Source organism: Bombina bombina, chromosome 6 (genome assembly GCF_027579735.1).
Source record: "Bombina bombina isolate aBomBom1 chromosome 6, aBomBom1.pri, whole genome shotgun sequence".
NCBI lineage: Eukaryota > Metazoa > Chordata > Amphibia > Anura > Bombinatoridae > Bombina > Bombina bombina.
The window spans coordinates 891,934,446-891,950,347 of record NC_069504.1 but is presented as its reverse complement, the minus strand read 5'-3'; the positions used below and the strand labels follow the sequence as shown (position 1 = coordinate 891,950,347).

The 15,902-nt window shown below is 39.3% G+C and overlaps 1 protein-coding gene across 1 annotated transcript in view; it reads left to right on the top strand.

Moving 5' to 3' along the window:
* Positions 1-11,440, top strand: part of FAH (fumarylacetoacetate hydrolase) — a 101,099-nt gene extending 89,659 nt beyond the window's left edge. The window contains exons 11-14 of the mRNA XM_053718459.1: positions 4,186-4,232; positions 10,729-10,830; positions 11,022-11,139; positions 11,265-11,440. Coding sequence (XP_053574434.1) covers positions 4,186-4,232; positions 10,729-10,830; positions 11,022-11,139; positions 11,265-11,335 — 338 coding nt within the window. The 3' untranslated portion in view covers positions 11,336-11,440. The remainder of the gene's footprint in view (positions 1-4,185; positions 4,233-10,728; positions 10,831-11,021; positions 11,140-11,264) is intronic.
* The last annotated feature ends 4,462 nt before the right edge of the window (positions 11,441-15,902 follow it).

Here is a 15,902-nt window from a genome sequence, read left to right as displayed (position 1 = left end):
AAAGTTATTTAAAATTGATATGCTATTTCTGTTTTTTTCCCTTAATGTATTTCCAATGACTTGTTATACCAGCTGCAGAGTTTAAAATGCATGAGAAATAGCATTTTCAGGTTTATTTGTGTATATGAAATAGCTTATTTTGTGCTTTGAAACCTATTAAAATGGGTTGAGCTTGCAGGTAAAATCAGATCTCTTTATTTTGTATCACTTTGTGTACACACACATGCCTAATTATCGTATATCTGTTTGTAAACCGAATATCAGTACTTAAAGGGATACTAACCCCAAATGTTTTCTTTCATGATTCAGATAGAGCATGCAATTTTAAGCAACTTTCTAATTTACTCCTATTATCAATTTTTCTTTGTTCTCTTGCTATCTTGATTTGAAAAAGCAGTAATGAAAGGTTAGGAGCCGGCCCATTTTTAGTTCAGCACCTTGGTAGCGCTTGCTGATTGGTTTGCTACATTTAGCCACAAATCAGCAAGTGTTACCCAGGTGCTGAACAAAAAATTGTCCGGCTCTAATGCTTACAGTACTGCTTTTTCAAATCAAGATAGCATGAGAACAAAGGAAATTGATAATAGGAGTGAATTAGAAAAGTGCTTAAAATCTCATGCTCTATCTGATTCATGAAAGAAAAAAATTGGGTTTAGTGTCCCTTTAACCCCTTAACGACTGAGGACGTGCAGGGTACGTCCTCAGAAAAAAGGCAGTTAACGCCTGAGAACGTACCCTGCACGTCCTCAGTGTGGAAAGCAGCTGGAAGCGATCCTGCTCGCTTCCAGCTGCTTTCCGGTTATTGCAGTGATGCCTCGATATGGAGGCATCCTGCAATAACCTTTTTAAGCCATCCGGTGCAGAGAGAGCCACTATGTGGCCCTCTCTGCACCGGAGATCTGTGGCTTAATGCGTTGGTGGGTGGGAGCCGGACCGGGAGGCGGGTGGCGGCCATCGATGGCCCTGGTGATGTGAAGGGGGGCGGGATCGTGGGCGGGGGTGGCTGGGGGCACGCACGGGCGCGCGCGTGTGCACGGGAGGGTGGGGGCGGGCGCGTGCACGGGGAGGGAGCGGGTGGGAACCGCTACACTACAGAAAATGCTCAAATAAAAAAATGTTAAAAAAAATGTAAAAAATGCAAAAAAAAAACGATCAGCAAGGTGGTGGGGGTTTGTCTGTGTGTGGGGGGGGAAGCTACACTACAGAAAAAAACTAACAAACAAAAAAAAAGCACTTTTTATTGCAAACTGGGTACTGGCAGACAGCTGCCAGTACCCAAGATGGCCCCCAATAAGGCAGAGGGGAGGGTTAGAGAGCGGTTTTGGGGGGGATCAGGGAGGTTGGGGGCTAAGGGGGGGATCCTACACAGTAGCATATGTAAATATGCTAAAAAAAATTTTTTATTTTTTTTTAAACCCTTTTATTTTAGTACTGGCAGACTTTCTGCCAGTACTTAAGATGGCGGGGACAATTGTGGGGTGGGGGAGGGGGAGGGAAGGGAGCTGTTTGGGAGGGATCAGGGGGTGGGATGTGTCAGATGGGAGGCTGATCTCTACACTAAAGCTAAAATTAACCCTGCAAGCTCCCTACAAACTCCCTAATTAACCCCTTCACTGCTAGCCATAATACACGTGTGAGGCGCAGCAGTATTTAGCAGCCTTCTAATTACCAGAAAGCAACGCCAAAGTCATTTATGTCTGCTATTTCTGAACAAAGGGGATCCCAGACAAGCATTTACAACCATTTGTGCCATAATTGCACAAGCTGTTTGTAAATGATTTCAGTGAGAAACCTAAAATTGTGAAAAATTTTACGTTTTTTTTAATTTGATCGCATTTGGCGGTGAAATGGTGGCATGAAATATACCATAATGTGCCTAGATCAATACTTGGGGTTGTCTACTACACTACACTAAAGCTAAAATTAACCCTACAAGCTCCCTAAAAGCTCCCTAATTAACCCCTTAACTGCTGGGCATAATACACTTGTGGTGCGCAGTGGTATTTAGCAGCCTTCTAATTACCAAAAAGCAATGCCAAAGCCATATATGTCTGCTATTTCTGAACAAAGGGGATCCCAGAGAAGAATTTACAACCATTTATGCCATAATTGCACAAGTTGTTTGTAAATAATTTCAGTGAGAAATCGAAAGTTTGTGAAAACATTTGTGAAAAAGTGAACAATTTTTTGTATTTGATCGCATTTGGCGGTGAAATGGTGGTATGAAATATACCAAAATTGGCCTAGATCAATACTTTGGGATGTCTACTAAAAAAAAATATATACATGTCAATGGATATTCAGAGATTCCTGAAAGATATCAGTGTTCTAATGTAACTAGCGCTAATTTTGGAAAAAAATGGTTTGGAAATAGCAAAGTGCTACTTGTATTTATGGCCCTATAACTTGCAAAAAAAGCAAAGAACATGTAAACATTGGGTATTTCTAAACTCAGGACAAAATTTAGAAACTATTTAGCATGGGTGTTTTTTGGTGGTTTTAGATGTGCAACAGATTTTGGGGTTAGAAAAAGTGTGTTTTTTTCCATTTTTCCTCATATTTTATCATTTTTTTTAAAGTAAATTATAAGATATGATGAAAATAATGGTATCTTTAGAAAGTCCATTTAATGGCGAGAAAAACAATATATAATATGTGTGGGTACAGTAAATGAGTAAGAAGAAAATTACAGCTAAACACAAACACCGCAAAAATGTAAAAATAGCCTTGGTCCCAAACGGACAGAAAATGGAAAAGTGCTGTGGTCATTAAGGGGTTAAGTAATGTAAATTTTCCATTATTTTCTCGAACTATCCTGCGCTCCACTGGGAGTGTAATTTCTTCTGCTGGCTCTATCTTCTTAGGCTTGTCAATAGCCTAGACTCCAGTATAGAAACTTTTAGTATAGGTGGGGATACTGCAGGCTAAATCAGCTATTTCAAATGCCAAAATAAGGGTAACGGGGCTACTTGTAAAAAATGTAATACCCTCAGTTAGGTAAAATGGATCACTGGGAACAAATTAGGAGGAGAAAACGTTTGGGTTCACTGTCCCTTTAAGGAACATAGTCTCATCTTCCAATGGATTGCATGACCATGACCACCTACAGAATGGCTATTAAGTCTTGAAACAGGCAAATTGCACGGTAAATGATTATTGATATCACATTACAATAATAGGTTAAATTACATTACATGATAAGTTAAACATGTTGTCCCTTATTAGTAATGCAGATTTCAGTGCCCTGTGCAAAATTGCAATGAACATAGTTCAATAATGAAGCTTTACCAGCAACCCCTGAACGTGCATCCAATTTGTGTATTGACTCTATTTACCAAACTGCATAGGCCTTGTGCTGAGTTAGCCGGTAAACTGTTAGTTAAGAAGCTGTGGTAATAAAACACTTTCAAACTTCTCTGCCACTTCAGAGATTGAGTTGTTAAATCACCCTGCACTGATTTGCTTGGGATGATTGACGAGCTATTAGTTGTGCACGATCAGGGGGCGGGGCTACACAAGCTTTAGCTGGAAACCTTGTCCATATGGATTTTGATAAATGGAGACCAAGGATTTTAACTGAATTAATCTGTATCAAGGACATCTTCGCTCTGTAGAAAAAAATAGCATAATAGTATCCATGTTTACATACTTGATGCCCACCCTGTAGATATATGTTTTGTGTATAAATGTGTATTATCTAGCTACCTACTTGTTAAAATGTTTTGGGGATTACAATTATATCTATAAATTCTGCTATATCCATATATTCAATATCTATGTATTTTTTTACCCCATCTGGAAAAAAATATGTGGACACTCATGGTGATTTTTTCATATTTAACAACAGGAAGGCATACCTAGCTTGATGTCATAAATCTTTTTCCCCCCTGATTATCAGAGAGCATTATATTTTTGAATAGCTTAGCTATTACCCTATCATGTTGAATCAAATGGTAAAGTTTTAGGCTTTGTGTTTTTCTCCAATCTTTTCTTAAAGAGACCTGTTCTTTTGTGCCAAGATAGGCAAATTAATTTTAATTTCCTGTTTTACTTTTATATATTGGTTAAATGGTGCAGCATTAATAGGTTTACTTCCTAACATTTATTCAAAACTGTAGTCATAAGTGTTTACTACTATCTTTATATAAAATAATTTACTTACTAACCTAACTACTGTTTTAACAGGAGAAGGAATGAAGGAACCTGTTCATATATGCAGATCTAATTTTAAGGTATGTGCGTATCATTTTCTGCTGGTATTTTCATGCTTCCCATTCACCTAATATAGTATCTAGCGTGTAAAAATGTTGGCCATGGTTATTAGTGTAATTAATTAAATCACCTTAAAGGGATGGTAAATCCTAGTGTTTTTTAAATGCTAGGATTTACCAGTGCTACAAATAAAGGGGATTTCTTTTACAAAGATATGACGAGTCCACGGATTTCATCCTTACTTGTGGGATATTAACCTCCTGCTAACAGGAAGTGGCAAAGAGCACCACAGCAGAGCTGTATATATATAGCCCCTCCCCTTCCCCTTCACCCTCAGTCATTCTCTTTGCCTGTGTTATACTAGGAAGACATTATAAAGTGAGGTGTTAGTTTTAGTTTCTTCAATCAAGAAGTTTTTTATTTTAAATGGTACCGGTGCATACTATTTTCCTCAGGGGGATATGGAAGAAGATTTCTGCCTTGAGGTTTGATGATCTTAGCATTTGTAACTAAGATCCACGCTGGTTCCCACAAGACTTCTGAAGGTAACCATGAGACATCTTCAGTGTGGAGACCGGTTTCATGCTACAAGCAGCATTAAGGTATGTGCAGCCTTTTTTTTTCTGAGGAGACTTGGTGTATCAGAACTGGATGGCATTATTTCCCTGTATGGGGATGGGCGTAAGCAGTAAAACCTATTTTAATAAGAGGGGTGTTACTGGAGTCCTTATATTATATTTATCATTAGTTGATATTTGGGCATTATGTGACATGGGAGACAATGTAAAAAACGATGTTTTATGTTTTTTATTTTTGGCACTTAAAACGTATTGGTTTTATGCTTGAGGGTTGTTTTGTGTGTGTATTTCTACTTTAGTACAAAACTGCATTCCCATGTGGTGTTGTTTGGGCCTACTCCAACTTTTGACCTTAAGGGGCTGAGCCTATTTTGACGCATTTTCCTTCAGGCTTAGCAGCAGCAAACAGTAACTCGGTGGCTCCTGGACTGTGTAGCTGGTCTGAAGGGTTGGAAACTTGATTCGAAGTACTCCGGGGGCAGGTAGGCGCCACAGAGGTGTAGAGGGTATTTTTATCTATCTTTTGTCTAGATGTTGATATAAGTACTTCTAAAGCCTTATTTCTGTCCTTGCTTCTGGGTGCAGTAATTTTTGGATTAACCAACGATAGTTTAACGTTTTTTGTGCATTTTGGAAAAATTGTTCACTTTTTCTTTTCTTAAAGGCACAGTACACATTTTTTCTGTTTATTTTTTGCTATAAATAAGTGTTTAAACGACTTTTGTGGTATTACTAGTCTGTTCAACATGTCTGACATTGAGGTTTCTCATTGTTCTATGTGTTTAGAAGCTATTGTGCAACCCCGTCTAACATTGTGTAACTTTTGTTCTGAAAGGGCTTTACAATGTAAAAAGCATATTTTAAATAAAGTAAGTGTGCTTAAGGATGATTCTCAGTCTGAAGAGAATCAGGATATGCCATCCAATTCTCCCCAAGTGTCACAACCTTTAACGCCCACACAAGCGATGCCTAGTACTTCTAGTGCGTCTAATGCCTTTACTCTGCAGGAGATGGCTGCAGTTATGTCAACTACCCTTACAGAGGTATTGTCTAAATTACCAGTGTTGCAGGGTAAACGCAGTAGGTCAAGTATTAATGTAAATACTGAATCCTCTGATGCTTTATTACCTATTTCCGATGTTCCCTCACAGTGCTCTGAGTTGGGGATCAGGGAATTACTGTCTGAGGGTGAAATTTCTGATTTAGGGAATGTTTTGTCTCAGACAGATTCGGATGCTATGTCATTTAAATTTATGCTTGAACACCTCCGCCTGTTACTTAGGGAGGTTTTAGCGATTCTGGATGATTGTGACCCTATTGTGATTTCTCCAGAGAAATTGTGTAAAATGGATAAATATTTGGAAGTACCTACTTACACTGATGTTTTTCCGGTTCCTAAGAGAATTTCGGAAATTGTTAGAAAGGAATGGGATAGACCAGGTTTACCGTTTTCTCCCCTTCCTAATTTTAAGAAAATGTTTCCCATATCAGATACCATTCGGGACTCATGGCAAACGGTCCCTAAGGTAGAGGGAGCTATATCTACCCTAGCTAAGCGTACTACTATACCCATTGAGGATAGTTGTGCTTTCAAAGACCCTATGGATAAGAAATTAGAGGGTCTTCTAAAGAGATTATTTGTTAATCAGGAGTTTCTTTTACAACCTATGGCTTGCATTGTTCCAGTAACTACTGCAGCAGCTTTTTGGTTTGAGAGTCTCTTAAGGTTGAGATTCCATTAGATGTCATCTTAGATAGAATTAAGGCTCTCAAGCTAGCTAATTCTTTTATCTCTGATGCCGTTTTTCAAATTGCTAAATTAGCGGCAAAAAATGCAGGATTTGCTATTTTAGCACGTAGGGCATTGTGGTTCAAATCTTGGTCTGCTGATGTTTCATCAAAACATAAGCTTTTAGCTATTCCCTTTAAAGGTAAGATCCTTTTCGGGCCAGAATTGAAGGAAATCATTTCTGATATTACAGGAGGTAAAGGCCATGCCCTACCTCAGGATAAATCGGTTAAAATGAGGGGTAAACAGAATAATTTTCGTTCCTTTCGGAACTTTAAAAGAGGACCCCCGGTTCTTCTTCTTCCTCAAAGCAGGAACGGGATTTTACCCAATCTAAGTCAGTCTGGAGACCTAATCAGAACTGGAATAAGGGTAAACAATCCTAAAAGCCCGCTGCTGCTCTTAAGATAGCATGAAGGGGCGGCCCCCGATCCGGGACTGGATCTAGTAGGGGGCAGACTCTCTTTCTTTGCTCAGGCTTGGGCAAGAGATGTTCAGGATCCCTGGGCACTAGAAATAGTGACCCACGGTTATCAATTGGAATCCAAGGGCTTTCTCCCAAGAGGGAGATTTCATCTTTCAAAGTTATCTGCAAACCAGATAAAAAGAGAGGCGTTCTTACGCTGTGTAAAAGACCTTTCTACTATGGGAGTAATTTGTCCAGTTCCAAAATTGGGACAGGGGTTTTACTCAAACGTATTTGTGGTTCCCAAAAAAGAGGGAACTTTCAGACCCATTTTAGATCTCAAGTGTCTAAACAAGTTTCTCAGAGTCCCATCGTTCAAGATGGAGACTATACGAACAATCTTAACAATGATCCAGGAGGGTCAATATATGACTACCGTGGATTTAAAGGATGCTTACCTTCATATTCCAAACCACAAGGATCATAATCGGTTTCTAAGGTTTGCCTTCTTGGACAAACATTATCAGTTCGTGGCTCTTCCTTTCGGGTTGGCCACAGCACCCAGAATCTTCTCAAAGGTTCTAGGGTCTCTTTTGGCGGTTCTCAGACCGCGAGGAATAGCGGTGGTGCCTTATCTGGACGATATTCTGATTCAGGCATCAACATATCATCTGACAAACTCTCACATGGACACGGCTGGAAGGTGAACATAGAGAAGAGTTCACTTGTCCCACAGTCAAGGGTTCCTTTCTTGGGATCTCTGATAGACTCGGTAGCCATGAAAATTTTTCTGATGGAGGTCAGAAAATCAAAGATTCTAAGTCCATTCTTCGGCCATCAGTGGCTCAGTGTATGGAGGTAATTGGATTTATGGTAGCGGCAATGGACATTGTTCCGTTTGCTCGCTTTCATCTCAGATCACTGCAACTGTGCATGCTCGGACAGTGGAATGGGGATTATATGGATTTATCTCCTCAGATAAATCTGGATCAAGAGACCAGAAACTCTCTTCTTTGATGGTTGTCACCGGATCATCTGTCTCAAGGGACTTGTTTCCGCAGACCTTCGTGGGTGATAGTGACAACAGATGCCAGCCTTCTGGGCTGGGGTGCAGTTTGGAACTCCTTGAAGGCTCAGGGTGTTTGGACTCAAGTGGAGTCTCTACTTCCAATCAATATTCTGGAACTGAGAGCAATATTCAATATGCTTCAGGCGTGGCCTCAGTTGGCTTCGGCCAAATTCATCAGATTCCAGTCAGACAACATCACGACTGTGGCATTTATCAATCATCAGGGGGGAACAAGGAGTTCCTTAGTGATGATAGAGGTATCCAAGATAATCAGTTGGGCGGAGGCCCACTCTTGTCATCTGTCAGCAATCTACATCCCAGGAGTAGAGAACTGGGAAGCGGATTTTCTAAGTCGGCAGACTTTTCATCCGGGGGAGTTGGAACTTCACCCGGAGGTATTTGCCTCATTGATTCTCAGATGGGGCAGACCAGAATTGGATTTGATGGCATCTCGACAGAATGCCAAGCTTCCAAGATACGGATCCCGGTCAAGGGATCCTCAGGCCGAACTGTTAGATGCCTTGGCAGTGCCTTGGTTGTTCAGCCTAGCTTATGTGTTTCTGTCGTTTCCTCTCCTTCCACGTGTGATTGCTCGAATCTAACAGGAGAGAGCTTCAGTGATCTTAATAGTGCCTGCGTGGCCACGCAGGATTTGGTATGCGGACATGTCCTCTCTGCCACCGTGGAAACTTCCATTGAGACAGGACCTTCTCATTCAAGGTCCTTTCCAACATCCAAATCTAATTTCTCTGCAGCTGACTGCGTGGAGATTGAAGGCTTGATTTTATCGAAGCGAGGATTCTCTGATTCAGTCATCAATACTTTGATATAAGCTAGAAAGCCTGTCACTAGACAAATCTATCATAAGATATGGTGTAAATATCTTTATTGGTGTGAATCCAAGAGTTACTTATGGAGTAAAGTTGGGATTCATAGGATTCTGTTTTTTCTCCAAGAAGGATTGGAGAAAGGGTTATCAGCGAGTTCTTTAAAGGGACAAATTTCAGCTTTGTCAATTCTGTTTCACAAACGTTTGGCAAATGTACCAGATGTTCAGTCTTTTTGTCAGGCTTTATCTAGAATTAAGCCTGTATTTAGACCCATTACTCCTCCCTGGAGTTTGAATTTAGTTATTCGAGTTCTTCAAGGGGTTCCGTTTGAACCCATGCATTCCATGGATATCAAATTGTTATCCTGGAAAGTTCTGTTTTTAGGTTATTTCAAATAAGAATATTAATCAGGAAATTGTTGTTCCTTCCTTATGTCCTAACCCTTCTTCTAAGAAGGAGCGTATGTTGCATAATTTGGATGTGGTCCGTGCCTTAAAGTTTTACTTACAGGCAACTAAGGATTTCCGTCAGTCTTCTATATTCATTGTTCATTCTGGAAAGCGTAGGGGTCAGAAAGCTACGGCTACCTCTCTTTCTTTTTGGCTGAGAAGTATCATCCGCCTGGCTGGCATATGAGACTGCTGGACAGCAGCCTCCTGAAAGAATTACGGCTCATTCTACTAGGGCTGTGGCTTCCACATGGGCTTTTAAAAGCGATGCATCTGTTGAACAGATTTTTAAGGCTGTGACTTAGTCGTCCCTTCACACTTTTTCCAAATTTTACAAATTTGATACTTTTGCTTCTTCTGAGGCTATTTTTGGGAGAAATGTGCTACCTTCCGTTTAGGTTCCTGTCTTGTCCCTCCCTTTCATCTGTGTCCTATTGCTTTGGTATTGGTTTCCCAGAAGTAAGGATGAAATCCGTGGACTCGTCATATCTTTGTAAAAGAAAACTAAATTTATGCTTACCTGATAAATTACTTTCTTTTACGATATGACGAGTCCACGGCCCACCCTGTTCTTTTTAAGACAGTTTTTCTTTATATTTTTTGTAAACTTCAGTCACCTCTGCACCTTTTAGTCTTTCCTTTTTCTCTTCCTATACCTTCGGCCGAATGACTGAGGGTGGAGGGGAGGGGGAGGGGGAGGGGCTATATATACAGCTCTGCTGTGGTGCTCTTTGCCACTTCCTGTTAGCAGAAGGTTAATATCCCACAAGTAAGGATGAAATCCGTGGACTCGTCATATCGTAAAAGAAAGTAATTTATCAGGTAAGCATACATTTAGTTTTTCAGTAATGAAGTATAAAATACTTCCTGATGAAAGTTCCTTTATTTGTCTGCACTGAGCACTTCAGGCCTCACACGGCAAAACACAATTTTTTTTCAATGAGGTGAAATTTCCATTTCTTAACCAATAGCTATTCGGCCCACTTGGCATTATGCTGTACGACTAGCATGCTAACTAACATTGGCTAACATCACCTCAATGATAAAATAGCATTCTGCCATGGGCGGCCTGAGGCGCTCACTGCAGTATACGCTGCTGGCAAATAAAGGAACTTTCAGCATGAAGTATTTTATACTTACAAATAAAGGGGACTGTAAGTTATGAACACTGCTAAATCCAAGTGTTTCAAAAACACTAGGCTTTACTACACTTACAGATTGTTACAATGTTTTTAAAATCACCTTGGTTTTCAAAAATGGATTCTCTGTAGCTTTGAAAAAGATAATTTATAGTTGACCTTTCTTCTGTTTCTGTATTTGTATTCCCTGTGTAGGATGGTATATGTATTACCTAATTCCCTACATCTTCTCAATCATTAACTTTTTGCATTTTAGTACATGTATTGGACTATGAAACAGCAGCTTGCCCATCACACAATCACTGGATGCAATGTCCGGCCTGGGGATCTGCTTGCTTCTGGAACAATAAGTGGGCCTGTAAGCATGAACTGATTTCAACGTTGTTATTCTTGACAGTACATGTATTTATGTTGCAAACCTATAGATAGAATTCCTCCATTAAGTGGCCATTGTGGACAGTTTCAGCTCATGGCAGTATAGCAGTATGTTCTGAATCAATATGTCTTGACAATGATATATGGATTTCACACGAGTCTCAATTCTGACAGGATCCTGGAAGCTTTGGGTCACTGCTGGAGCTTTCCTGGAGAGGAAGCAAATCAATTGACCTTGGAAATGGACAGAAGAGAACATTCTTGCAAGATGGTGACACAGTCATTATAACAGGTAAAACCACCTTTTGTTGACAATGATTTATGGGAATTGATTTCTGTCATATAAACTTATATTTCATAGAATTTGTTAATCAGTCTGTTGTCTGACGTTTTCTTATTGAACCTTATTTCTTTTAGGTTACTGTCAAGGAGAAGGTTACCGCATTGGATTTGGACAATGCTCAGGAACAATACAGCCTGCAAAATAAATGCCAACTGATTGTTATAAAATACAGTAGCATGATAGCATCCACAAACTAAGCAATGCAATTTAAGACATTACCTTTATTTAAATAAAAAAAAATGTTATAAAATGTGTGTGTTGTGTTTTTTTTTTTTTTTTTTTTTTTTGTCTTTACTTATAGATTGAACTGAAGTATGTTCAAAAAAAATAATTCTTACACACCTACAAAGTAATACCTTGTAAATATATAGAATTAGTAGAAAAATATGTATTACCAGATTGTTAGAGTAATTACAGAATTTCTATGCATTTAATTGTTTTATTGGGAACATATGTTTTTCATGGTGTAGTATGTGTTATGACTTCCACAAATGTTCTGGTTTTTAGAGATTGCTCCAACTCACAAATCACATTTCATCACACCTATGGTCTTGTTCCTCCTTTTGCAGCTCTGCACACAAAACAAAACTGGACATCTACCCATGTAGAATTTCCCCTTGCCTCCCTTTGCTGGAAATCCGGAAGTATGCCATACATTCCGATATCTTAAAGGGACATTAAACCTCAAAATATTAATTAAATTATTTTATTTGTGATGCTGTATTTGATATTATGAAGATTAATGTCAAAAGCACGTATTTGGCAGTCCTTGCCAGGAGAGCCTAATAGCTTAAATTGTGGTCTGCTGATATGATGTGATTATGATTATTATCTCTTTCCTTTCAGGGAAAGAAATTGTTTGGTTCTGATTTAGATTCTATAATACCTACTTTTACTAGAGGTAAAGAGGCAGGACAGGAAGTCTAGAGGGAAATCTAAAGCTTCTAATCGTTTTCGTTCCTTTCGTCAGAATAAGGAACAAAAGGTTTTCTCCTCTGCTCAAAATCAAGGCACCTCTGGTTCAGTCTGGAGACCTAGTGCCAACTGGAACAAGTCAAATCAGGGAAGAAACTTTATCCCTACTACCAAAACTGCACGAAGGTGTGGCCCCCGATCCAGAGGTTCTGGTAGGGGGCAGATTAAGCCTCTTTCATTATGCTTGGTTTCAAGTCTGTTCCAGACTTCTGGTTTCTGGGTATAGTTTCTCGGGGATATCAAATAGGATTCAGAACAAGGCCTCCCAGAGGAAGGTTTTTTTTCTGTCCAATGTTCCAAGGAATCCTGTAAAAGTTCCAGATCTGAGATAGACTGTAAAAAATCTTGAAGCTATCGGAGTGATTATTCCAGTTCCTTTGCAGGAACAGGGGATGGGATTGTATTAAAATCTCTTCATTGTTCCAAAGAAGGAAGGTATTTTTTAAACCAGTTCTAGATCTGAAGACTCTGAACAAGTTTGTAAGGATTCCATCTTTTTCAAAATGGAAACTATTCTGACTTTTTTGTTCAACAAGGTCAGTTTATGTCCAGAAAAGATTTACAGGATGCTTACCTTCAAATTCCTATTCAGAAAGGCAAATCTCAGAAATTGGAAATGTTCTTTGTGGACAGGCATTTTCAATTTCTTGCTCTGACATTTGGTCTGGCTACAGCTCCAAGAATATTCGCAAAAGTTCTTGGTGCCCTTTTGTCTGATCAGAGCTCAGGGTATTGCAGTGTTTCCATACCTGGATGACATCTTGGTTCAATCTCCATCTTTTCCTTTAGCACAATCACACATAAAAGGTAACTTTTTCTTTTGAAATAGATTCAGTCACCATGGGGCCGATTTTTATCAAGGTCCAAATGGCCCCTGATGCTCCTGTCAGCAGTTAAGAAGCAGCAGTCTTAAGATCGGGTTGATTGACACCCCCTGCTAGCGGCTGATTGTCTGCGAATCTGCAGGGGGGCGGCATTGCACAAGCAGTTTGGCCCCATGAGTCTATCTCTAACAGAGCAGAGAGATTAAAATTGGTGTCAGCTTGTCTAAACCTTCAGTCCCTCTCACTTCTCTTGGTTGCACTTTGTATGGAAGTCCTAGATCTCATGATTGCAGCTTCAGATGCAATTTCATTTGCATGTTTTCAGTTTTGTATCCTGCGTCAATGGTGCAGAGATTATACTGAGCTTCTCAAAGAATATTTTTGGATCCCAGTACAAGTCAGTCTCTAACTTGGTGGTTGGATCATCAGTTTATTATTCAGGGGGCTTCTTTTGATTGATCACTACAGCTCCAAGTCTCTCAGGTTGAGTTGCTGTTTGGGGGGTCTCTGACAGCACAGGAAAATTGGGATCCTCAGGAGGTTATCAATCAATGTTCTAGTACTCTGTGCAATATTCAGGGTAATAGAAGCTTGGCCTTTGTTGAAAAGAGTCTCATCTCCGTTTCCAGACAAACAATGTCACAGCTGTAGCTTATGTCAACCATCAGGAGGAACTCACATTTCCATAGCTATTTTGGAGGCATCTCAAATTCTTTCATTAGCAGAAACCAATTCCTGTCTGGTTTCTGCAATTGAACAACTGGGAAGCAGACTTTCTCAGCAATCAATCTCTACATCCAGGGGAGTGGTCTCTTTACCAGTATGTGTTCAATCAGATTGTGGATCTTTGGGGTCTCCCAGAGATAGATTTGATGGCCTCTTGTTTGAACAACAAACTTCCTAGATACTTTACGAGGTCCAGGGATCCTCAGGCAGAATCAGTGGATGCTATAGTAGTTCTTTGGTCTTTTCAGCTTACTTATCTGTTTCCATCCCTGGTACTACTTCCCAGAGTAATTTTCCAAGATAAGCCTAGAGGAGTTGTTAGTAATCCTGATTGCTCCAGTGTGACCTCACAAGATTTGGTATGCAGATCTGATTCAGATGGCCAGCTCTCCTCCTTGGCCTCTGCCTCTACAGTCAGACCTTCTGTCTCAAGGTCCATTTTTACATTTGGATCTCAAGTCTGAACTTGATGGCATGGAAACTGAATTCTGTGATTCTGAGATTGAAACCTTGATTCAGGCTGGTAAGCCTGTAACTTGGAGAATCTATCACAAGGTCTGGAAGGCCTTTATTTCTTGGTGTATAGATCATGGTATTTCCTGGCATTCTTTCAGAATTCCCAGGATTTTGCAGTTCTTGCAGGATGGTCTATATAAAGGCTTATCTGCCAGTTCTCTGAAGGGGTAGATTTCTGCTCTTTCAGTTTTTTGTTCCACAGAAAGATTGCTAATCTACCTGATATTCATAGTTTTGTTCAATCTCTGGTCCATATTAAACCTGTAATCAAGCCCATTTCTCCTCCATGGGTTTTGCAGGCTCCTCCTCCTTTTGAGCCTATGCATAAGATGGATATTAATTTACTTTCTTGGAAAGAGTTATTCCTTTTGGGTATTTATTCTGCTAGAATAGTTTATTTGAGTTATCTGCTCTTTCTTGTAATCCTCCTTATCTGATTTTTCATCAGGATAAATCTGTTTTACGGACTTCATTTGAAGGTAGTTGCTGTTCCTTCAAACATTTTTAGCAGAAATATTGTTGTGCCTTCTTTATGTTCTAATCCTAACAATGCTTCAGAGAGATCTTTGCATTCTTTGGACGTTGTTAGGGCATTGAAATATTACATTGATGCTACGAAGGATTTTAGACAAACTTCTATTTTATTTATTTTTTATGGTCCTTGAAAGGGTCAGAAAGTTTCTTTGTCCTTTCTGTTAAAACTTTTGATTCACAAAGCTTACTTGGAGGCTGGTCAGCCTCCACCGCAGCAGGTCATTCATTCTACTAGGTCAGTTGCCACTTCTTGGACCTTCAAGAAAGAGACTTCAGTTGACCAGATTTGCAAGGCAGCTACTTAGAATTTTGTAAAAGTATGCAAAGAAGACCACCTTTTTTTGATGTTTTTGCTTCTTCTGAAGCAGCCTTTGGTAAGAAGGTTTTTCAGCAGCTGTCTCAGTTTGATTTTTTTTCTGCATATTTGATTTATTTTGTGCTTAAAAAAAACTGATTTTTTTTTTATTTTTTTATTGAGGTTGTGGATTTAACTTCTCAGTGAAAAAAGGTTTTTAAAACCCTCCCTTTATCTTATTACTCGTGGACTCCACAGCTTGGGTATTAGTTCCCAGGAGTATGGATTGTGGACTCTCACCACCTGTATGTTACCTGATAAATTAATTTATTTCATAGTGGTGAGAGTCCATGAGACCTTACCCTATGTCTTTTGGGTTAATTTTAGCACATCTTTTTCCCTGCTCCTTTTTATGGCTCTTTTTCTTTATTCTTTCCTCCCTTTGCATGGCTATATGTTAGACTGAGGTATGTGGGAGGGGTATACTGCATATACTGCATTGTTGTATGGGAAGAAGATGCAAACATTACGAAAGTACACCGAGAAATACTTAATTTAAAAATCATACAATACAAATAATGAAAACATTCAAACATAAAATAGGGAAAAAATATATTTTTAAGGTGCATCAAAAATCATATGGTATAAAAAATGTAATATTTGTATATAAATTACACAGGAATAAATGGTTTAAGTTTTATGGTGCTTTGGACTGTCTGTTGTTAAATTACAATTTATAAACTGCATATTTTATACCATCTATATTAGAAGCACACTAAAAACAATGTGAAGTTTCAGGGAAACCTCTTAATCATGCATACCATGTTCACATGCAATAGCTT